The sequence below is a fragment of the Bactrocera tryoni genome, chromosome 3 (genome assembly GCF_016617805.1).
Source record: "Bactrocera tryoni isolate S06 chromosome 3, CSIRO_BtryS06_freeze2, whole genome shotgun sequence".
Classification (NCBI taxonomy): Eukaryota; Metazoa; Arthropoda; class Insecta; order Diptera; family Tephritidae; genus Bactrocera; species Bactrocera tryoni.
Window position 1 is genome coordinate 82496217 of NC_052501.1, and position 26412 is coordinate 82522628.

The following is a 26412-nucleotide window of genomic DNA, read 5'->3' on the forward strand; positions in this document are numbered from 1 at the left end:
GTTGTCTTCCAAAGCTGGAATAGTTGCTGGCTTATTTCTGTAGACTTTAGACTTGACGTAGCCCCACAAAAAATAGTCTTAAGGCGTTAAATCGCATGATCTTGGTGGCCAACTGCCCATGCATCCCGAAAAATGCACTGTTTGGTGTGGTTTGTACGCTGGTGGAATCATTGGACCGTATTTTTTCAAAGATGCTGTTGGACGCAACGTTACGGTGAATGGCGATCGCTATCGTTCGATGCTAACAAACTTTTTGTTGCCAAAAATGGAAGAACTGAACTTGGTTGACATGTGGTTTCAACAAGATGGCGCTACATGCCACACAGCTCGCGATTCTATGGCCATTTTGAGGGAAAACTTCGGAGAACAATTCATCTCAAGAAATGGACCCGTAGACTATTTTCTGTGGGGCTACGTCAAGCTCCAAAGTCCACAGAAATAAGCCAGCAACTATTCCAGCTTTGGAAGACAACATTTCCGAAGAAATTCTGGGCTATTCCGGCCGAAATGCTCGAAAAAGTTGCCCAAAATTTGGACTTTCCGAATGGACCACCTAAGACGCAGCCGCGGTCAACATTTAAATGAAATTATCTTCAAAAAGTAAATGTCATGAACCAATCTAACGTTTCAAATAAAGAACCGATGAGATTTTGCAAATTTTATGCGTTTTTTTTTTAAAAAAAGTTATCAAGCTCTTAAAAAATCACCCGATACATGTTGCTATTGCAATGATATACGTACACATATGTTCGGGTACAGGTTTGTGGCAGTGAACCGAATAGGAAATATTAGGGAAATGAAATGTGTAGTAGAAAATAATGATTTTAGTTTAATTTTTTATAATTAATTTAAGAGTATACAGGCCTAAAACCGATTTCGTGCCAACGATTTTTAAGTTTATCTTTCGGGGATTATAAACATTTCCTCGTCCGTTTTTTTAAACTTAACTTTCGGTATATTCGGTCTACAGTATCTTCCCTTTATAGTCTTAGTTGCTCTACGAAATAAAATCCTTTTAATTTTATTTTTATCTTAGCGACTCTCGAAACCATTTTAATATTTTCTAGCGGGTTGCTGTCTATGCTTTCTCTGTCCAATTGATATTGGCATTTATTAACCATTGCTGTTGCACTTTTTGCCATTACATCATTTAATTTTTTTCACTTTTTGCAACGCTTCATCTGCACTTTGAGCGCTCAGCAACTACAGAGAATGCTAGAGTTGCTGCTACAAATTGTTCTTTTGCCACGCAAACACTGAATTTGTAGCTGTTGATGGCAAATTGTACACCTGAACAAGCACCGTAATCATATGCAATTACGCTTAACACAATCAGCAGCAAACAACAGGCACAAAAGTAGCTAGCTAGTAGAAGAAAACACCAAAAAACAACTGGCATATGTACATGCAACATGCTGTAAAACAATGATAGCAACAATAATCGTCGGTAAAACAACATACATATATACATATGTGCATAGTTGGCAAAGGAAATTGAATTGGAATTGCTGCATATAATCTACGATTGTGCTGATGATGAAGAAATCCAGGCAGCTTGCAGTAATGATGGAAGGTTGAGCGAAACTGGAAATCGAAAGATGCAACCTGTCAGCAACAAGTGTGGAAATTTGTTGCTAATGATGTTGTTAATATTCTAAACAAAAGCAATGCTATTGCCAGGCTGGCTAAAATTGAAATTTAATGATTGAAAAGATGATAGAAACAAAAAAGTACCCGGAAATTGTAAATAAAACGTAAAGTAGTTTTTATATTTTACGAACATTTGTTTTGACACCTTCAAAGCAGTTCCCTGCAGATGTGATACACTTTTTGGGATGGTCTTCAGCTTCTTTAGCGAATTTTGTTTTATCTCTTCGATTGATTGAAAACGGGTACCACGTAGCGGCAATTTCAGTTTAGGGAACAAGAAAGAATCACACTGCGCCAAATCTGGATAATACGGTGGCTGATCGATGGTATTCATGGCGTTTTTGACTTTAAATTCGGTCAGGTTCATCGAGGTTCGATTCGATATTCGATGGTGTATTATCATCATATAAAATCTATCGATCCTTCTTCCATGATTTCGGCCGTTTTCGACAGATATTCTCACGCAAGCGCCTCAATATAGCCAAAGAAAACTCCTTATAGATCGTCTGTCCACGAATATCGGAAAAACAATGAGCATCACAAGGATTTTTGAAAAAAAAAACAGCTTTATCGGGACAAATCGAGGAAGCACGCAATTTACACTCAAAATATCCTCCAAAATCATTCGAACGGACTTTGGAGAGATGTCGAGCTCTTTTGCCATCTCTTTAATATTTGCCTAACGATATTCAAGTACCATGTCCTTCACTTTTTTAATATTTTCATAAGTTGAAAAGGACGAATATCGTCCCGAACGAGACATGTCTTTAATGATCTTTCGTCCGTCATTGAAGGCTTTGTATCTCTTGGCATAGTAATTAAGCACTATCTACCAACTTAGCAAAATACATTATCAGTTTCTTTAGGAATTTAAATTACTATATCTATTATATTGATTCTGTCATATTCCATATAGTATACAGTTTGGAGAGCTGTTTGATTAAAATCAAATGAGTTTGGGCTCCCTATGCCGATTCCGTAAGAAGCCTGAGGAATCCGAAGCGAAACTGTATTATTCCAGTGATCTCATTACTCGTGGCTCTTTATAAGCATATACTAAATTCGGAGTCAGTGGAGTCCCTTGGCTAGCCAAATCTCTTCTATTTTCCTAAGTCCAAAAAATCGGTGCTGCAGAATCACAAGGGGACTAAAGTAAGAAAATTTCTGTTCAGAGAACTGTGTACCGTTTAAATTAAAGAATTCTAAGTAAGTTTGTATAATAACTACCGAAAATTGAAAAATGGCAAATGAACTTGCCTCATACCCCTGTAATTGTCAGTTTGCAGTTCATCCTAGAGAAAATTGCATTGCTGTTTCAACATTCGTTACGTTGCTCCTTTTTAATTTTCAATTTCTTAATTTCCTCCATTTCGTCAACTCTTCGCTTTTAATTGCTTACATTGTTGCCTGCAACAAGTTGAAATTGTCGTCGTTCCGGCAGTCAGTCATGACTCACTTCGACTTACATGGAGTGCAAATGCATTTGTTGTTACATCACCGATGTGTACATATATACATACATACGTCATATAATGTCATATTTGTCCCAGGCGTTGCAGACTTCATGCAGCTCCTTCACCCCGAAACTGTCTGCGCCCAGCTTGGAATATGTTACCCGCTCTGGCTGCCTTGTTAGTTACCCATTTCAATTGTTCGACGTGTAATTGACTTTCGGCTTTTAGTGTTTTTCCTGCAATTCTTACTCGCTTTACTTTAGTGCTAACCTCATTTGCTCTCCTCTTCCTCCGCTTAGCTTTCGTGCCTCCTTGCCGCTTTGATACCATAGTGTCACAGTTATTTGATTCATTCTCGTTTTGTGCCTTTGTTGTTGTTGCATTACTGTCATTGTTGGCATCTCAAATATGTTGCACTCGCATGCCTCAGCTGTTGTTAGTTGCTTTTACCACTATTGTGTTTTTGTTGTTGTTGTTGATATGAAATCCTCTCAACAGCATGCAGCATTTTTAGAATCTGTACTATGTGAAAATCTATGTGCAATATTTGTTCTCCGCCAGGTACACTTGTACTAAATTGTAGGTCACTTTCCGGATTTGTTATTGTTGCAGAGAGAGATATATTGTACTCAACTAGTTGCAATCAAGTTTTTAATTGTGATTGACTTACGAGGCATTACCGTTATTTTTTCTAAATTGTGGTGAATTGAAATTAGTTGGCCGATGGGGAAAGTATGGGGAGAGTTGGATTTACATATGTAGAATAGCTGGGAAAAAGAGGCTGTCAACTGAAGTAAAAAAATATTGATACATGAAATCATGGTTCAGAACCTTCTTGCTCATCTTAGGTAGAGGCATGAGGTGCAAATTTCTCTGATCCTCGCTTAGAGACACTATGTACAATGACAGACGTCCTTCCAAGACAGAAAGGAAGTAAAAGCAAGAAACATCATTATCTTTGGTGGCGTCGATGCTATAGTAACCTTCACCAATACAAAACATTCCTTACAAGCACTTTATTTCGATCGTTTGAATGACAGAAATATAATAAAGTGTTTTGATCTGAAATATTTCTTCGGAGATTACATCCAAAGGGCAATATGCCATATTAAACTTTTTGAATATACCTCGTCAGATGATAAAAGCTTTCCACTTCAATGCGATTGTACGGCAGCTATATTCCAAAATGGTCCGATATCGGCCTTTCCGACCAACCAGCTTCTTGGTGAGAAAAGGATATTTGCGAAATTTCGGATTGATATCTCAAAAACTAAGGGACTAGTTCACGTATATACGGACGTTTGAACGGAGTGACATACGGCTATGTTTAAATGGACTCAGCTTGTCACGCTTTGCTATTATCGGTTCCTTTATGAGAGAAATACATCTATCGAAACGGTTGAATTCTGGCGAAGACTATCGATATAAGCAAGTTCTTGAAAGATCAATAAAATTTTGAACTTCTAAATTTCAGATATTTTGTGTTTATAAGTTCCCTGTTCATCTTTATCTTCTAATGGTAATAGGTACAAAAGCAAAATATCAAGTCAACTCTTTGTTTCACAACTTCATTTATCAAAGAGCGTCTTTGACCGTCTATCAACAAAATCTGCCATTACAAGTCGACAGGGTGGTATTCTTGAGAGTATTGCTTAAAGGGAAAATAAAGAAAGAGGTAAAGAGAGGTAAATGTCCCATAAAAATGATTTACATATGTTCCGCATTTTACTTTATTTGGTTTCTCTCTTTAAAAATGCCGCTAACTTAACTCGCTTAAACTATAAAGCTGAACAATGCGGGCTGTTTTTAGACATCTACACTAGCTGGCAAGCAGTTGCATAAGACCCACATATCGCGGCATAATCCAAACGCTGGAAACTGGAGAATTTCTACGAAAAAAGAAGAAAAAAATTGGAAAAGATACAGATAAAACGACAAGCTGGACTACGCGCTTGAGACAACACTGATCCGCGTAGCACATATACGCGACAGCAACCACAGCGTCAATACGCATCGGTATCAACTCGTCAGCAGGACACATACGCCCTCGCATCGAACGAAGCAAATCAATGCAATTGAGAAGAAGAAAAAAAAATGAAAAAAATTGTGATCCTAGCAGCATGCAGTCTGTCAGACTATAAATCCACAAATGCGGGCCAAATGCTGCAAATGTATTGTGCAGACAAAACAAAGCAAGAGAAGAATTTACAAAAATTTTGCCCGCAACATGTCAATCGTCGTGTGCTTGGCTCTGGGTTATTGGCTGACTGGACCGTGTTTAGCTGCACAAACGGCGCGCAGCCTGCGCAAAGCTATCGGTGACAAATACTTTAAGTGCTGTGGATATGCTGCCGTTTGTGCCTGTCGGATAGTATTCGGTGACTATTCTCATATCTCTTTTCTCGTCCTCCTCTCCTTTTTCGCTAATTTCACTTTTTGTCAAAAGCGCACACATTTTTCAGACTAAATGTTAGAGGGGCGGTGACTTAAAGAAATGCGTTTAGGGTTTTTAATGATTTTTCTCTATTTCACTCAGCATTTGCCTAGAAATTCTTCCCAAAAATTTATATATAAATTTTGATCAACATAAACTAACTTTTGGGAGTGATTTCCAGGAAAATTCTGACGTTCACTTGGGAGTGGCCAGAAACAATTACTTTACATATGGCTCAAGCAGCTCACGACTCCCGGTCTTACACCAAGTATCCTCTGGGTAGCCAAAAAACGTCCGTTAGAAGGAGAGCTTAAGTGAAATGCGAATCATCTCTCCCCAGGGTTATGTGTTGAGCTTGGGACTAACCATTTAAAAACACGCACAATGAAAACGACACAACAGCCTAAAAAAATAGGACCTAAAAAACTGCAGATTTAGTGAGCTTAAACTTATGTAAAAGCTTAAGACCGAGCTTTTGTATGCAATAAATTTTTTACATGTTTCAGAAATATCCATTTCTGAAAAGCCAAAAAAAAAACCAAAAGAAGTAATTATATTTAGTGAGAGTACCTTTTAAATAAATACCATATCCTCTTCTCTCTTCACTCTATACATAATATAATCCCAGATCCCTTTTTGATACATATTCATCTCTTCAAGACAGAGAACCGGCTACTCCCACTGTGTCAGGTGGCCTGTGATTTTCAAATCCACTTCCAATTGCTTGAATAGTAATCTCTTAGAATAAATGTCTGGGAATTTCGACCACCCATAAAATCGATAAAAAATATGCTCCAACAAAATCATTTGGAGTAGCAAGCAGCTTAACAAGTGAAAGCTTTATCAGTACAGGCGTTTATGTGCTTTGAATGACAATAAATTGACACGAACTTTAAATACTTTTTTATTACGAAACAGTAAAAGAATTTTGAATTTCTAAACGCGTTAATTTAAAACTTGTTTGTGTTTACGAGCTTCAGGCAGAGAACATGTAATTAATAGTATTTATTAGTTATTGAGAAGTTGTAAAAAAGAAATAAAATATGAATAAATAGTTTCAGAGGAAGAGCGGAAAAAGCGTGTGGGGCCACACAATGCAGGGAAATTAGAAGGCGATAAGATAACAATAAAAAACTAATAAGAAAAGTGAAATAAAACTAAAATAGCTATAAAACAGTAAGAGGAAAGTGTAATAGCACGAATTAGAAATATAAAAATGTCGTAAAAATATGAAACTATAGAAAAATTTCATTGTTTTTTTAGCTGAATAAATCGAGAGTTTTCGATTGAGCTTTTTGTTGTAGGGCAAACTTTACCGTTAATATGTTATATATACGAAGTTTATATATTTAATCGCATATATATGTATACGTAGTTGTTCGTATGTAATTTAAGTCTATAACCTTACTTTGTTCTGAATTGACCTACAGATTACTTGCTCTCGTATACACCATGCTAGATTATTTCTATGCAGCCAAACACACATACAAGCAAACACCCGACATTGTGGTAATAAAATTAAAATTTTACGACATTTTTGTGGGTTTTAATAAGTAATAATATTTTTTAGACGTAAGTTTTTATGACCCGTTCAGCCACATAGCTCTGCTGGTGCCGCTAGAAAATTCTTCCAAATTTTTATTATGTATATAGTATATATCTTTGCTATAAAAAGAGGTTAAAATTAGTGTAATGTCAGTAATGATGAATGAATGAAAGTAAAAATTGCTACATGCCTATAGGCCTATAAAAAATTTTAGGTCATAAAACCTATCAACTGCTGAGCTGATGATATTTCATGATAAATAAAAATGTATATATAAATTTTGTGTCTTAACACGGCATAATGCTGCAATATTCATATTATATATTTGGAGCGTTTCATAATATTTCAGTGAAATAATTTATGGCCAATGCGGTTAATTTTATACGCATAGACTATGTACCATACTTATTTTAACTAACTGTAGACGCTAGAAATGCCACCGTTATAATGTTTTTTTAGGTGAACCTGCTTTATGTAATAACATGATTTTGGTGCAAACGGGTGTATATAAACCAAAATTAGCATTTTGTTGAGCGCGTAGCTTCATAGGTGGTCTATGGCCTTAAAGTTAAACAAATTTTTTAGTCCTTTTCTTTTACTACAGTACTTAAAGGCCCTCTTCATATTAGACTTAAAATATTTTGAATTTTGAGGAATTATAACTGAGCTTGGGGTCAAAAATAGAAGAGCTCGAATACGCCCTTATACGTCAAAGTCCAATAGTACCGAAATATACTATAGGTCTTTAATTTACCTTAAAAGATTCTGACCCTGTGATTAATAGTATCCCGTAAAAATTTTAAATCTACTAGACAATATTTTTAAATATTTTACAAGGTATTAACAAAACAAACAGATAACAACTACAAACTCAATCCCGAAATTTCGGCATCTCGAATTTTTTTTTTCTAAAATGTTTTTTTATTTTATATATTATATATTATTTCAAAAAAATTTGTATTTCAATAACACTATCGAACTGGAACTGGAATTTAATTTCTCTTAAAAGATTCTGATCCTGTGATTAATAGTATCCCGTAAAAATGTTACATCTAACAGACAATATTTTTTAATTGCACCTTAAACTAAAAAATAATAACAACTAAAAACACAACCCCGAAATTTCGGGATCCCGAAAATTTTTATTCCGCAATTATTTTTTTTATTTTATAATAAATATATTAAACTTAAATATTATTAGTCCCGAAATGATGGGATCATCTAGGCAAAAGACATTGGTTTTTTTTTATTTTCTAAATTTACTAAAATAATACATACATTCAGAAATTTGTGTTCCGCAATTTCGGGATCCCGAAAAATTTTGGAGTTATAGTCTATATTTACATATATATTTTAGGTAATTTAAATATTGTTATTTTTTATTAAAATAATATTTTGCTTTTTAGATCGATTGCAGAAAGTGCTTGAATTAGTGTCTAAAGAGTAACTATTTGTTTTCTTTTTTATAATAAAAAAATTATTTTTTTTATAAGCATAAAATATATTTAAGTCCACTTTCGAGCATACTTTTCCTTACAAAGTCATACTAAATACGTTTTCCTATGAATTACGCCCGCTTTAATTGTTTGTTGGTATTTCTAATTGAAATTTCTCAGCACTCAATTGGCTGTAAAAACTGCAAATGTCATGTGGCAGTTTAATTGCAGCTACCTGCAATCAGAAACAGCTCCTTTAAGTCCCAGAGAGGCTGCTGCGTGAATTGACGATAAAATTATAGAACATAAATTCCACGTATAAACAGCGGCAAATTAAGCGCAGCAACTAAGTTGCATCAACAAGAAGCGCCTTACCAACTAGCGGCTTGTACAATTATGCAAGCACACATACACACATTTACTTACATAAAGGCAACTAAGCGCAGCTTGGGAGTAAAAATGGAAAAGAATTCGCAGCTCAGCGAAGCCTACGCCTTTGAGTGGCAACACAATCACAGCATAAGTAACTACACAGCTGTGTGTAAGCTTACGAACAACAGTGCGGCAACAACATCGCCGCGCCATCAGTTGCCGGTTAGTCGCTCAGTTGCGCATCCTTCGCGCTGGCAGAGCGTCGGTAATGGTAATAAAAGTGCAAAAAATTAGTGCCAACAGCTATAAAATTCGAGCAGCAGCAACATATGCGTTATGTTGTTGTTGTTATCTGAATTCATTGCCAAAGCTAAACAAGCAATCGAATTGGCACTTAAACAGCTTGGTTATTTTTTGTTGCCTGTGCGCAAAAGCCACTTTGGCTAAGACATATTAACTTGACTATTGAAGCAAAACAAGTTAGACTTGTTTGGTCCACTTCAAAACAAACTCAATTTCTTCTGCTTCTTCTTCTTCTCAGTTGTTTTGAGCCTTGCTGTGGCAGAAGCAGTAGCGGTAGCAGCTGTTGATTATTTCGTATGAAATCAAAACAATGAAGCGAAATCGCTAAGAATCTCAGCCAGTCAACGAGAGCGCTCCTACGGTTGTAGGTTCTCGCCGCTCTTGCGTTGGAAAATTGTAGTAGATTTGCTGGCTGCTTGTCTACACTTTGGGTTGAGATTTGTTTAGTTGTGATTTGAGTGAAATTTAATTTTGAGTTAATTGCAGTTCTGAGTGAAAAAATATGTTTTTGAGTGCGAGTGAGATTTGAGTGAAATTCGTGTGATATTAATTTAAGGATATTATTCTATATAAATTTTGCTGCTCTTTTGTTGTAAATTAATATATCTTTTAAGTGTTATAGTTCGCAATACAAAACTTTTTGTTATCTTTGAAAATTTTAATAAGTGATATTTAATTTTAAGAAATAGTTTTTTGTTAAAAAAAAAACAATTTGCTATACGTTCAATAACATTTTCGAAAAATTTAATCAAATATTGCACTAATCGTTCATAGAATATATTTGAGTTCAGAAGTTTCTGTTAAAGTATGCCGAATATTCGGTTTTTATTAATTACGCTTGAAAACTTAACTAATATTTGGAGATCAATTCATATAAGAAACAACAAACCCCGAAATTTCGGGATTTACAGCTTTCTTGGGATTCTTTCTACTTTTCTTCTTGCAAAATTCGTATTAAAAATATGATCCCGAAATATTGGGATTACGAAGTATATTTAAACCCGAAATTTCGGGACTTACATTTTTCATATGATTCTTTCTACTTTTTTTCTTGAAAGTTCTTGATCAATTCATATTAAAAATATAATCCCGAAATTTCGGGTTTAAAATATTTTGAATCCTTTTTTCAAAACAGTTTACGAAATTAGTCGGATTGAACCGCAGGGTACAAGAAATTTAAATAAATTTGGTTTACAACAACAAATTTAAGCAATTGACAAGCAATAAAGACACTTTGTATAAATATTTTTATGTGGCAATGATTTCCAACACTGAATGTATAAATGTATACATGTATACACAGGATATAAATATATAAAAACAAAGAAAAAAAATTTAGAAATATAAATACACCTACGAACAAATACATACATATATACCTATATGGGTTTGTACAGAAATAGCGCCTTAAATGTAACTAAGTGGCAAGTAAGCCTTTGACGTATCGACTCGTATCGACGCTTTGTGTATTTAATATGTATGTGTGTATATAGTATGTATGTTTTTGTGCGCACAAGTGCCATTGACAGTTAGACAACTCGCTGATGCCGACATTGCAGTGAACTCTTGACACCGGCAGGCGGTTTTCGTAGATAAACAAAGCCACAGACTTATGCTGCGCTACCAAAAACACATCTCTACACACACATGTATACAAAAATAAATGCATAATAATAACATGCTACTTTAAGTGTTGAGGCTGCAAGTAACAGAAAAATCAAATCGATTTTCCAGCATCAACTTACACACATACACACATACATATGTATACCCATCTCCATATAAACATATGTCTGCCGCCTCGGCATTTGTATATTGATTTACTTCTAGTAGGCATTTAGGACTTTACATACACATATGTACATATATATAAGCATTTATGTATACGCGAATGTTTGTGTCTGCGAGTCACTTACGTTGACAACGCGACAACAGCTGGCGCTGAAGCTGCAATCAAGTCATTGTACTCATAACAGTCATAAGACAAGTCGGCCGAGGAGGAAGATCTATGCGCTGTTGCCTCATAGGCAAAGCGAGATCATATGTGTACTATGTTATGTGTTTTCCATATAAGTATGTTTCAAATAATATGTATGTATGTATATCGTATCAGCTTGACTACATGCACTAAGCGCTCTGTGAAAGACATGTAGACGCGTGTCGCCGCTAATCGATATTAAGTTTTCAATATCAAAATGTCAAATGTTGCTGTGCAACAATCTCTGAACGCACTACAGCTGTCAAAGCAAATAAGCTGCTACATATACTTCCAAAAGTCTTTTTAAATGGAAAAAGTGTATATACTTATGTACATATTTTCAAAACAATTTTCATTTAGGTCATAGAGCGGTGAAAGGTCTAGAAGAAGTTTTGCATTTTATAAACATCATGTTTGACATAACCTCAAAAAAGTGTTTGAAGTGAATAATATTGGTTTACTAAGGGTGTTTGAGCCATATCTGCCTGCTTGAAGTTGTCTGTAACACTATCTCAGCCTACACACCAGACTTTAACCATTTTGTATTTAAGGGGGGTCGATCTATCTTCTCCAAGATGAGATGAGTTGATAGTGTTTTTCTTGCAATTTTTGTAGATGGTAAATAGATACCGAATCTCCTTTTTCCTTTTAAATTTTCGAAATTGTGGAATGGTATATCAAATAACAATAACACTATTCAACAAATCTGAAGGAAAATTTTTCGACAGATATATTGGTTAGTCGAAAAAGTCTTTTCGTATTTTGTCAATAGATGTCACGCAAGCCACCAATGAAATTTGTGAAGTTTACGAAGAATATGCTGTATCAGTTCGTGTGGCACAACAATAGACTTTTTTGACAACCTATTATTTGGTTCATTAAAGTTCATTATAAATATAAAAAAAATAAGTTGAAGTTTGATTAGAAATACGAAGAAACTTTTTCGACTACCCAATAAATTTTCGACTGACTCATATCAAAGTAACTTAGAACTGAAGACAGTCCATTAGTTTCGATATAATTATGTACACAGACATTAGCGTATTCTAAGTCTGCTTAGGAGTTGAATGCTCACATAATATACATACATATGTATATACATATGTACTATTTATTACCTTGTTCATCAAAGCTTGCCACGGTCAATACCCAGAACACTAATCAAAGCACTAAACTGTTATTCCGGAAAATGAAACAAATCACTCTATACAAAATCAATCAAGGCGTCATTAAATAGCGCTATAAATAAGTAGCCCGCACTAGCTTAGCAGGTATACCACCATAAAAAAATATAATTTAAGAGCACACATAGCCCAAAAATTATATAAACACACGATTCTAAAAAGTAAAGCACAACAAAGATTCTATAGAGTTTAAGTAGCGAGTTCAATGCGAGCGTTCAACAAATGCATCAAATTTAGCGCTGTCACACGCACACACATGCACACATCGATAATAAATAAAATCGACATGCATACTGCAGAAGCGCATTCAACAGCGCCATGCTGCAATAAGAGGATATACATATGTACATATTTATATGCATATATGTATGTATATATCTATAAAGCATGTTTGCGGTTGCCAAAAACAACAACGCGCGGCTGCTGCCAATAAAAACAACAACAATAATAAACAAAGCGACATTGACACGTGAAAAGCAGCAGGCTGCGCTTGTAAACATACACACGCACACACTTCTGAAGTATATTTTTGGGGGCTCGCGGGGTGGCATTCTCAATATATCGATCTAAGGTGTGCTTTCGCGCAGCTCGCGGCATATACATATGTGCATGTGTATTTGTGCATGTAGATGAGGTACAATGCAAGCAATCTGTAAAATGTCCATCAACGTTGACAAACTTTGTTGTTGTTCGCTGTTGCTTTTGCTGCAGCCAAGACGTTGGAGCTAAGGCGGATACTGCGGTTGCGGCTGCAGTCGTTTGTTTGTAGTTATTATTGTTGTATTATCATGTATGTATCGTAAATAGTACATTGCCAAAACTGTGAGCAGAGTATGCATGCATGAATGGGCCAATGGATGAATGAATGAAAATCAAGAGGTTGTAAAGAATGCATTCGCTATGCGTTGAAAGCGAAGTAAATGTGTGTTTGTATGTATGTAAATGCATACAGTGTATAAATATGTATGCATTTGGATGCTGTGCAGCGTCTAGCACACGTGAGACTCAGCTGCTTGCAGCGCGCATATGTTTGCTTGCGTGCATCACATGCTTGTGCACTTAGCGCTGCACTTGGAGCAATCCCTGTTGACTCAGCGTAGCCGCCACTTTATTTATGTAGTGGTAACATGCAATAAATCTCGAGTTATTTAATTGCTTTGTTTGATATTTTTAATGTGGAGTGAAATGCGTGAGTAATTGAGCGCTTTAAGCGTGAATGTTGAGCGTATTCAATTTGGGCGGTATGTTCTTTTGAGAGTGGAGTGTAAAAGAGCGTGTGAGATTTTCTACAAAAGTTATTGCGAGCACCAATTTTTGTTTTCAAACTCATAAATTTCAAAAGTCTACAAAGAGATTGGAGTGCATTATGTTAAATCATTTATTATGAAAATTGAGTTTGAGATTTAAGAATGAAAATTAAGTGACTCCGGCTCTCATTACGGCTTCCTCAGTTGTAAACAAACGCAGAGGTGGTACTCAGGGAAAACCATTCAAATGAATAAGCGAAATTTCCGTTGCAATTACTAAATTAAATTGGCTAAACAACGAGTACTTTATTTAATATTATATTAGTGGAAATACCAACACTATACTACATATGAAATTACTATTTTTTTAAATGTAGTAAAATTAAAAAAAAAAAATGAAAACAGCTATAACAGTTATAATTTCAAGGCAAAATTAATGAACATTTATTTTGCAATTTTATCTAATGAAAATAAAAAAAATTAAGTTAAATTCAGGAATTAAAAATTTTTAAGAATTTAAATTTTCATAAATATGCTATATATGGTAAATTATTACATCAAAAACTGAAAATGAAATAAATTTCCTAGCGCCATTAAATTTAAGTTCGAGTATTTTTTTCAATTTTCAAATACTGTGAAATCTCTATTAAGCAGACTTATCTACTATCCACGCACATTGATCGGTTCCAACAGTTTTTGATGTTTTTATTAGAGATTTGACGGTATATATTTGACTCTATCTATGTACATACAATGATTCAAAAATATATTTCATGCAAGTATAATTTATTTATTTTCACTGATTTTAACACTATTAGCTTTATAGTAATTTACTTAAGAGGCATAATCAGTGGGAAATTAAAAAACAAAATTTTTTTTTTTCTATAAGTTGATAGTTTTTCAAAATTAACATAGAAATATTTCACATCGATTTTTGATTGCAGTCATTTTGAAGGGTAACCGCTCAGTTCAATTAACCCGTTCGGTTGCACGCCTATCGTTTTTTTTTTTCTTTGACCTGACCAAATGACCAAAATTTGGCTAATTTTTTTTCTTTTAAGTTGCTATTTTGTCAATGTTTTTGGTAGATTATTCTACGGAGAATATCATCTAATTCAACGAGATTCTTTATCTTTAGATAAGGCCGAAATCACCGCAGCAGTGGAGCACATCGTGTCTTTAGTATAAATTTAGCCTGAGAATTCAAAATATTCAAGACAGTAGTTTTTTTGGTTACGTTGGTTAAAAGGAATAATAGATTTTAAGAAAAAAATAAATAAGATATATTTTTTGTTATGTCCACATATTACACTAACTTTCCATATAAGTTCTTTAAAATGAAAAATAGAACTACAGTGATATACCTCATAACCGGACATCCACCATCGCAGTGTCCAGCTATTGGAGCTGTCCACATATGGATTCGCTCAAAAACGTGTGCTTAAAATGTATCCTTAGATCAGAAGGCAACTCGGTATAATATTTCTACTGAACTAATAAATGCGAGCCAATGTCAGGCAGAAGTGATTGTATGATCAAATTAGTTTCCGTTGAGCAAACGCGAACCAGACGATCAAAGGAACGTTTTCGGGTCCGGTTATAGGAATTATATTGTATAGAAATATTAACGAAAACACTTGGTTCATGAAATTTGTCCGGTTATGGAAGGTTTCCGGTTATAAGTACTGTTTGTAATGGGGAAATTCACTGTATTTTCAAAAACGAAAATTATCTGAAAAAAATAAAGAAATTTGAATTAGGTGTGAATTAATATAAAAAAAAAATTACTAATAATATTCAATAATATATTAAGTGCATATGCAGACTAGTAGTAAATTGTTCAAAAAACACAATTTGATTTTTTTTCAATATTTCAAATTTTCTTGTACTAACTCTCGCTTAATTTAACATTTTTTATTTTATTTCATTAATTCTAGTTTAATTTTTCATTTTTAGCGATAATATTGATCAACTGAACTATTAAATATAGTCTTCCAATAACACACCCACGTTTTGTATAGTTTTAGGATTTTTCTTTCTCTAATTGAATTTCAAGTATTATTCTACTTTCATATTAATCAATCAAAATGCATATTTCAGCTGAATTTACTCATAAGAAATTCATATAAATGGGCTTTTCCTGGCGGAAAATTTGCCAATGAAGTTAATATTTAATTTCATTTAACTAATACCAACATGCGTTACGAGCGCTCGAAAATATGTCTCTTTGAAATTCACAAACCGAGAGAAGTCACTCCTTGAGTGTCCTTTATCCTTACTCTCAAATGCTCCCAACAAACAGCGCCACTAGCAACCAAAGCGGTGAAAAGTCGGAAAACTTTACCTCCAAATGGCAAATCGCTCGGCGCTGCGAATGTGTATGATTTGCGAGCGACAGGACATTGCATTAGCTTCGTGCGCGTGTAGACTTCTGCTCGTGCAAAAACGGCTGATTTTCGGCAAATTTTATTTTCTCCATTCCGTTACGCCTTTATCATGTTGTTTCCTTTGCTCGTTTTTCTTTTTCCTTGCCGCTGCTTTGCCTGTGTGTCAATGCCTAAGAAGCAGGAAAAAAACACATTAAAATAGGCGAAATGGGTGAATAACAAAAACAAAAGCAAACACTTGTCCAAATGCCAAGTTTACGTAGCTAGAACAGATTTTTTTTTTGTTTGGGCGATGGAAAAGCGAATTTGGTTACAGCGAGTTGAATAAACTTTGACACAGTAGAGATAAGTGGGGAGCATAAAGGCGCGACCTACAAGCCGGAAGACAGCACTTCTATATGTATGTACATATGTCCATATAGCCGCATATACAACCAGGACTGCAAAGGATATTTGCATTTACAAAGAATTAGCACAATTAGGCTGCTGAGGATTGAAGATGAAACGCCAGTGATGTAAGAACTTTGAAATGTGATTTAAGTCGAGCAGAGCGAAACTTGAATATTTAATTTCATTTTGCAAACGGCTGAAAAGAAAGTAGTAAGTGGAACGCAAATGAGATAATTTAATAGTGCGTAAATTAGAAAGCAGGTTTTCGAAGCTCGAATTGGTATGAAAGCAGGTCATGAGAAGTCAAAATATAATCAAGATCTCACAAGTCAAAAAAGTTTTGCTGTCATAAAATCGTTATTCAATACTTATTTGGTTATAAAAAAGCTTCCAGTTAAATTATGACAAAATATATTTACTTCAAGAAAAATATAACTTGTACCACTGTCTCAATACCTTTTTATAGTTTCCCAAACATATTTTCCTTTACTAAGCCTCAAAACTCGCATTCCTATTAGGCAAAATGCAAATTTTCGTTATACGGAAGCGGAAATAAGTAGCGAAATGTTAGGAAATGCAACATTCTCGTTTCCTAAAGAGCCACCAACAATAAAAGCAACAACAGTAACAACAAAATCATAACTCAAGTAGTGAGCAAATATGAATATCCTTTTTAATTTGCTATTTCTGGAGTATGGAATGCACAAACAGACATACACACGTACATAAGTACAAAGGACATAGGACATAGGCCTTACCAAACGAATGGCAACAATGAAAAACCTACTTGGCATAATCTCTGGCGCAAAGGCGAAGCGCAGAGAAAAACATAAACGGAAACTTTTTTATATGTAAAGAAGTTTGGTAAAAAGTATAGAGCAACAGCGAACGTATGACATAAAGTGGCAGAGAATTACAAACAAAATTTTGTTTGATGAAGAAAAGGCTCAAACATTTGAGAGGAAAATGAGGGAGAGTGCCAGTTATGAGCATTTTTGAGGGTAGATAGAGTCAGTGATTATAAGAATGAACTCGTAAATAGAGAACATGAATACATTTGACTAGCTTCTGAGTCGTAAAACCCATTAAAGTCCATATTTAATGATGGTATAATAAATTTGAGAGTTTTTACGATTTAATACTGAGTATTTGCGTAGAGCTCAATTGGCCGCAAACACTCAGTAAGTGAACTGTGAAATAGCATTCAATGAAGAGCCAGAGAGCTGAGCTGGGAACACGTTCCTCTCCTGCGCTCTAGTTTGAGCACCAAACCAATTGGTTTACCAAATTGCGTATGAGAGCGAAACTCTACAAACCGCCTTGGTTCGTATTTTTGGGGTGGTTGCACGTTTGGCCGCCTGCTTGTGGCAGGCATCGTGTACGCCAGCTCGTTCAACCATACACCTTTTTCGTTACACTAAAACATCGTAAAACTATTAACTGTCGCTGCTGCTCCAACGGCTGATTGTTCGAACATCGTCTTTGCCGTCGCTTTTGCTTTGGCCGCTGCTACTCCGACTACGGCCATACCGTGTCTACAAACAACCGACTCGAAAGCAAGTCGAATTGCTAATACGATAGCGACTGCTTTGCGCGACGAGTACGAGTAAAAATGTTGAGCTCGCCAGCGCTGTGCAATCAGTTCGAGTTCTCGCGTCGTCGAAAGTGGACGTATAGGCTGTGCACGATTTTACGCGAAAAACGGGTTTTTCAGTTTTTCTTTTTTCCATACATACAACCACCAAACAAACAAACGCTTTACGTTAGTTGAAGCGCAGAAAATCGAAGTGACAGTAGAGTACATATGAAAAAGTCAATAATGACCGAAAACAAAAGTCGTGCAAAAGTGCTTGCTTTACACCGCCCAACAAATGAAAGGCGTTTAAGCCAATAAAAAAGAGAATAATTTCGTGTGCAAGTTTACGAAGCGAGAAGCAAGTGTAGCAGCAGTACGGGCGAAAAGCAAAAAAATAAAACTGGTGTAGTGAAAAAGTTCAACGACAACGACGACGACGACGATTGCGTTGACAAGTGATTTGCTTTGCGTGCTGTGCGTGAAAATTGCTGGGTGAAAATTTCAGTTAATGAAAAATTCATGAAGAAAATTTCGTAAATTCAGTTGGTGGACAAAGTGCTATGTGTTTTTGGAGAAAATCGAATAAATTGGAAATTAAATTAAAGCAACGCAATTGAAACAGTGAAATCGATTTGCATACAAAATTGTCTTCAAACTAAAAAATTTAAAAAAGTATCAGAAAAGTTAAGAGAAACAACAACTGAAAGTGCACAGTTAGTATTTACCGCAATGAAATAGCTAAATGCAGCTGAAGTGTGGCGCTTACCTGAACGCAGCGCGCATTAAACGCGTTTGTATGCAAGCGCACAGCTGTTTAATACACTAAAAAAAATAATAATCATAAGAAATAATTAGATAAACAAAATAAATATGTGCAAACTAAGTAGGCTGCCAAGGCGACGACACGCTAATTACAGCGCGTGCACGCTGTTGCTACTAACCGCATACATTATCAGCAACGGTTGCATAGGTGTTGCCACAGCGCTGCACAATAAGGGCGCCGACAGACCAGAGTCCAGCTACGCGCTCTCCTCGGACTCTGCTTCAGCGAGTGCGGCCAGCATGATGGCCACCTCTATAGCGGGCGCGGCTGCTACGGCAGGCGCTGCCATTACAGGCACTGCGAACAACAAGGATGCAGCGGGCGCCACAACTGGTGTCGCGGCCTCCGCAGCCGCACAGCCAGCGCCGACCAATCAATGTTCCTGGCAGTACAATGGCACCACATCGGTACGCTGTAATCTACGCACTATTGAACGGCACATCGCGCTCGATTTGCAGGGCGCTGATGGCACCAGCCAGCTGGAGATCAAATGCAGCGAACTCTACCTCTTCGAATCACAACTGCCACAGGCGGCATTTGCGCGCCTACAAACGCTCGATGTGCTGCGTATTGATGGCTGCAAATTGCTGCAATTGCCAAATAATGCATTCGAGGGTCTGAATGTGTTGCGCACATTGGCTGTGAATACGCGTAATCCCGATTGGGGACCAGGCAAAACTTTGGAGCTCTATCCGGACTCGTTGAATAGCCTGAAGCAGTTGACCGAATTGCAGTTGGGCCATAATAATTTGCGTGCGTTGCCAGCTGGCTTCCTCTGTCCGGTGGGGAATCTGCAAGTGTTAAATTTGACGCATAATCGTATACGTTCGGCGGAGAATCTGGGCTTTGCCGATATGAATTGTAATGGCGGCAGTGAGTTGCAGGTGTTGGACGCGAGTTACAATGAGCTGCGCTCGGTGACCGAGAGTTGGGGCATATCGCGACTGCGACGTTTACAGCAATTAAATTTGCAGCATAATAATATATCGGAGTTGTCTGGTGAGGCTTTGGCCGGCTTGAGTTCGCTGCGTATTGTGAATTTGAGCAACAATCATTTGGAAACACTGCCCGAGGGACTGTTCGCCGGTTCGAAAGAGCTGCGCGAAATACACTTGCAGAACAATGAGCTGTACGAGCTGCCCAAGGGACTGTTTCATCGGCTCGAGCAGCTGCTGGTGGTGGATTTGTCCGGCAATCAGTTGACCTCGAATCATATAGACAACACTACATTCGCTGGCCTCATACGTTTGATTGTTTTGAATTTGGCGCATAATGCTTTGACACGAATTGACTATCGCACCTTCAAGGAGTTGTATTTCCTGCAGATTTTGAACTTGCGCAATAATTCTATTGGCCATATTGAGGACAACGCCTTTTTGCCGCTATATAATTTGCACACCTTAAATTTGGCTGAGAATCGTTTGCATACCTTGGATGATAAGCTCTTCAATGGCTTGTATGTGCTGTCAAAGTTGACACTCAACAACAACTTAATTAGCGTGATTGAACCAAATGTTTTCAAAAACTGTTCGGACCTGAAGGAACTCGATCTTAGCTCGAATCAGCTGAATGAAGTGCCACGCGCATTACAAGATCTCGCGATGTTACGTACATTGGATTTGGGTGAGAATCAGATACGCACTTTTGACAACCAAAGTTTTAAGAACCTGCATCAGCTGACGGGTCTACGTTTGATAGACAACCAAATTGGCAATATCAGTGTGGGCATGTTTGCCGACTTACCACGTCTCAGTGTACTCAATCTTGCCAAGAATCGCATACAGTCCATTGAACGCGGCGCTTTTGATAAGAATTTTGAGCTGGAGGCCATACGCCTCGATCGTAACTTCCTGTCCGATATTAATGGTGTGTTTGCTACTTTGGTCTCGCTGCTGTGGCTCAACCTCTCCGAAAATCATTTGGTCTGGTTCGACTATGCTTTCATACCGAGTAATCTGAAGTGGTTGGACATACATGGCAACTACATTGAGGCGCTGGGCAACTACTATAAACTGCAAGAGGAGATACGTGTTAAGACGCTGGATGCCAGTCACAATCGCATCACTGAAATCGGCGCTATGTCCATACCGAATACCATCGAATTGTTATTCATCAACAACAACCTCATCAGCACTGTGCACCCGAATGCGTTTGTGGATAAAGTGAATTTGGCGCGTGTTGATCTGTACGCCAACGCTCTGTCTAAGTTGCAATTACAGCAGTTGCGTGTCGCACCCGTTCAACCGGCTAAACCGCTGCCGGAGTTCTATCTTGGCGGTAATCCGTTCGAGTGCGACTGCACCATGGACTGGCTGCAGCGCATCAACAACCTCACCACACGTCAGCATCCGCGCGTCATGGATCTTAACAACATTGAATGTGTCATGCCACATGCACGCGGTGCACCTGTGCGCCCACTTACCTCACTCAAACCACAAGACTTTCTTTGTCGCTATGAGTCGCACTGTTTTGCGCTGTGCCATTGCTGTGACTTTGATGCCTGTGATTGTGAGATGACGTGCCCCAGCAATTGCACTTGTTACCACGACCAGATTTGGTCGACGAATGTCGTAGATTGTGGTGGCCAACAGACTACAGAACTGCCACGTCGTGTACCCATGGACTCGAGTGTTGTTTATTTGGATGGCAACAACTTCCCCGTGCTGAGGGATCACGCCTTCATAGGACGTAAAAATCTGCGTTCGCTCTATGTGAACGGCAGTCAGGTGGCGCGCATACAAAATCGTACCTTCGCTGGTCTCATCTCGCTGCAGGTGCTCCACTTGGAGGACAATCTCTTACGCACGCTGCACGGCAATGAATTCGAGTTTCTGGTGGCACTGCGTGAGCTCTACTTACAAAACAATCAGCTGACTTCGCTGGACAACATTACGCTAGCACCGTTGGTATCGCTGGAAGTGCTGCGCATAGACGGTAATCGCCTGTTGACGCTCACCATGTGGCAGCTGCAGCAACCACAGTTCAAACAAATGCGTGCACTGGCATTAGGCCGAAATCAGTGGAGTTGTCGCTGTAAGTTTCTGCAGGAACTGACCGCCTACGTAGCCGACAACGCGCAAATTGTGTTAGACATGCAAGATATCTATTGCGTAGACGTCGGCGTAAGCGATACTAGCGTGGTGCAAAAGCGTGAACTAGACTTTAATGCTACTGCCGCTTGCACTGATTACTACGCTGGTGGCTCAATGTTGCAACATGGCATACCAAAGACGTACATACCCTTACTAGCTGCAGCACTGGCGCTCATATTTTTGCTTGTGGTAGTCATCATCATATTTGTCTTTCGCGAATCACTGCGCATCTGGCTATTTGCGCACTACGGCGTACGCGTGTTTGGACCACGCTGCGAGGAAACGGAGAAGCTATACGACGCCGTGCTACTGCACTCCGCCAAAGATTCAGAGTTTGTAGCGCAACATTTAGTGGCGGAACTGGAGACTGGTCGTCCCCCTTTACGCATCTGCCTGCAACACCGCGATCTGGCGCATGATGCCACACACTACCAGCTGCTGGAGGCCTCACGCGTATCACGACGCGTTGTCATCTTGTTGTCACGCAACTTTCTGCAGACTGAATGGTCACGCTGCGAACTGCGGCGCGCCGTGCACGATGCGCTGCGTAACCGTCCACAAAAGCTGGTCGTGATCGAGGAACCCGAAGTGCAATTCGAAGCAGAGAGCGACATCGAGCTCTTACCCTACTTAAAGACATCCGCAGTGCATCGTATACGTCGCGCCGATCGTCACTTCTGGGAGAAACTACGCTACGCGCTACCCGCCGACTATCCCACCTATCGTGGTGGCGTTGCCGGTGTGCCTGGCAATAATTACACGCTCGATCACAATCATGAGCGCATCAAACAACCCTCTAGTCCTGGCATACTCTACCGCCAAGCGCCACCACCTGCCTACTGCACAGAAGGTGTCGCCGGCGAACTAATCGGCGCCGAGCCCACGAACTACTCCTCCGCCACCACAGCGACGCCCAGCCCGCGTCCGCAACGACGCGAACATAGCGCGAGCGCTAACACAGCGGCAGGTACACTGCACCATCCCATAGTGGGCTCACATTTACATCCTAGCGCAGCGCAACAAGCAACGCTGGCGGCAGCAGCGGCTCAACGCGGCGCCGAACTGAGCGGCAATGCAACTGGCGCGGCCAATAACAGCCAGTATTATCATCATGCCACAGCGCCCAGTCAAACGTACGGAATGCGCCCACCCTCAGAGCATATATACTCCAGCATAGATTCAGACTACTCCACGCTGGACAATGAAAACATGCTGATGATGCCGCCACCCTCGCCCACACCAAATGGCGGCGCGACGGTGCAGAGCTTACAGCGCTTTCATCAACACCAACAGCAGCAGCAGCAACAGCTGATGTCACAAACATGGCGACCGCAGCAGCAGCAGCAGCAAAATCAAAAGCAACAGCAACGTCGCGGCGACTGTGAAACAACGAGCAGCGTGACGTCGGTGACTGCGCCGAGCGGCCAACAGCAGGGACCGCATGTGCAGGCGTATTTAGTGTAGATATAGTTGTAAAGCTGCGATATGGGCAAAATATAAATACGACGCACAGTTAAAGCATCTTCAGCATTAATAGTAATTCAACTGATTTATTTATTAAGTAGGAACGTAGCGGCGAATTTTTGGGACTGGTTCCTGGCACTGAAACTAAACACAACAAAAGTGTAAATGAATTTTATAGTACTACATAACTAAAAGTCGATATATTTATGGCAAATGAAAGTTTGAAAAGTCTAAATTTTTTACAACTAAAAATCTTAAATTTTTTAAACGCAAAAATATTTATACTAAATGCAAAAATTTTAAAAAATATAATATAATTTTTTTTTTTTATTTTTCAAAGCGCCAAGTGTCGTCATTTGCTGCTAGTAGTTATTCAATTGAAAATTATTTATAAAACGGGTAATTAAATTAACAAATAAAAAAAATGCAAAAAGTCGCTCAGTTGCCTAAGCTGAAAATATAAAAAAAACTTAATAAAAAATATTTAATTTAAAAATTATGTAAAGTAATTAAAAAATTTGTATAAAAAGCCTATAAAATTCAATAATAACTAAACCAACGGCGACAAGCTGCTTGATAACCCAGTGAACAAAAATTAAATAAAAAAGTTCAATTTTGAAAAAAAGCAAAAAAAAAATAAATTGAACGAAGTGATTATGTTGATGCAAACGCCGATATTGACCAAGATGATAAGCGTATGTAATATGTAGTTATGTATGTAAACTCGATTTTCCTCATATAAATATATATATATATTTACAGATAGAATTTCTTCTAAGTGTAAATAGCTAATTTAGTTGTATTTGTATGTGTAAGCCTAAGCCTAAGTATATAATGTATATGAAATGCGTGTACCTACATGGCTATATTTAGTTAGGCTAAACGCGTTAAACTAAGGGGCATTGAAGGGTGGTGAGTAGCCGCAAACAGCGTGAGGGGAAGTGGCGTGGCGCTGGCATTACAGCATTAATGTCTAAATAGGTACTTGCACTTTGTAATGCAAATTTTGTTTAATTACTTATGTACACACATGCGCGTGCTGAAAAAGCGTTCACGCCCCTCACCCCCCCGACCAACTGTTTGCCAATAAACACTGCCGCTGTAGCGCCCGAGCGCATGTAAATATTTAATTTAATTAATATAAAATAAACAAACTATTACAATGCAGACCAACACACACACAAATACACACTCAAATGCATTTAGTGCAAACACAACAAGCGAAACTGCCAAACGTTATACTCGTATAATTAAAATAACATTGATGTACAGTTACAATTAATGTAGTTAAAACGCACTAATGACGCGAAACAGGACATTTATTATTGTTGACAAGGACGAACTGCCTGATATTTGTTAAGCTAAAACATTTTCCTACTACTATATACATACATATGTATTAATTGGTACATGTGCGCACTTGTATCCACACACACTTACACACATGTAAGTGGCGTGTTTGTTGTGGAAATTATGGCTGAATAAAAATGTAACGAATTGTGTTTTGTAGCTTAAGCTTTTTTCATACTATTTCTATTTTCGAAAAAGTGGTTATTTATTAATTAGAGTGTAAGCAGCAATTTGAAATTGTGAAAAAGTGAAAAATAAATATTCATTATTAAAAGAAATTGAAATTTTCTATGATTTTTGATTTTCTCCACATTGAAGTGTACGCAGTAAGTGCAGCTAACACCCATTTGTTGTAAAAGAGACTAACACAAAGTGCGTAAAAATAAATTTTTTTGGTGATTTTGAGGCAATTTTTTTTTCAAAAAATTTATTAGTGATTTAGAAAATTGTAAGGCAAGTTAAAAAAAAAAAAAATTATTAGTTTCCTTTAAATTAGTGGAAGTGATTTTAAAACTCGCAAGCAGAATTAAATTTTTTTTTCAAAAAAAGTATTAGTTTTCTCAAAAATAATGGTGGTGACTTTGAAAATTGTAAGGTAAATTGTTTTTAAATTCTTTATTTCCTCTAAATTAGTTGTAGTAATTTTGAAATTGGCAAGGCAAATATTTTTTCAGAAAAACTATTATTTTCATCAAAATTAGTTGTCCTGAATTAAAAATTGGAAGAAAAATTTTTTTTCGAAAATATTTTTAGTTTCCTCAAAATTATTAGTGGTGAATTTTTTTCTATTTTTTTTGAAAATTTTTTTTCAAACATATTTTATTAAAATTTGTTATTTTTTTCCAAAAAATTATTAGCGTCATCAAAATTTGTTTTTAAGGGGAAAAATATGTGTTTAAGGCGGTATTCTAGCCTAGAAGACCGAATTTCGAGCGTTTTTTTGGCAACTGATAAAAAAGCACTTGAGATTTTTATCATTATTTTACAATATTTTGTCCATTTCTTGTCACTTGTCTACTTATATTTGAATATTGCACAAAAATATGTTTATTTTTCCTTTGAATTAAGCGCCTCTTAATTAGAGGAGGAAAAATGTCCATGTGACCATGCTCCTCGTCCTGATTTCTACCCTTGCGGCCAACAAAAAAATAAAATAATGAGTATTCTTGATTGGTACAAACAAACAGCTTAAAAAGCTGCTAAATTGAAAAACAAAATTTTTTTTCATTAAATGGCGTCTACTTAAATATAAAGATGGATTTTTTTACTTTTTAATTTTGACGAATTTTTTAAAAATAGTAAAGATCTCAATTTTTTTATTTTTTGCTGCTTAATGGGATAAAGAGATATAAGAGTATTTAAAATTATTTAAAATTATTAATTCCATGTTTCAAGCAAATCGGCTGATTAGAGCTTGACACATTGTGGCAACTGCATCAGAAAAGTAATGAAGTTCAAATCGGTCCAGTTGCCAGGACACTAAAATAAACTTCGGAAATAATTTGAATTATATAAAATCTTTTTATGGAGATATTTTCTAATATCTTAGCTATCCAACTTGAAAAAAATTTAATTTTTAATTTGACCAGAATACTGGCTTAAATATCTTAATTTTAATGAGTATTTGCTGAAACGTGATTTTGTGCACTAAAAAAACATTCTCCATTTTAATGTGACCTTGCTTAAGGCAATATTTTTTTGTACGAATTTTTTCAAATGAATTGTT

General features: G+C 37.1%; 1 protein-coding gene across 1 annotated transcript; it reads left to right on the top strand.

Annotated features, from left to right (window-relative positions):
* Positions 1-18046: 18046 nt before the first annotated feature.
* On the top strand, positions 18047-23620 carry LOC120772201 (toll-like receptor 7). Its single transcript, XM_040100667.1, has one exon. It carries the CDS (start codon positions 18828-18830, stop codon positions 23334-23336), a length of 4509 nt encoding a protein of 1502 aa, XP_039956601.1. The 5' UTR covers positions 18047-18827; the 3' UTR covers positions 23337-23620.
* The last annotated feature ends 2792 nt before the right edge of the window (positions 23621-26412 follow it).

What these genes read in the sequence shown, in the direction of transcription:
- LOC120772201 (XM_040100667.1), top strand. Translation starts at nt 18,828, where the DNA reads ATGTGCAAACTAAGTAGGCTGCCAAGGCGACGACACGCTAATTACAGC.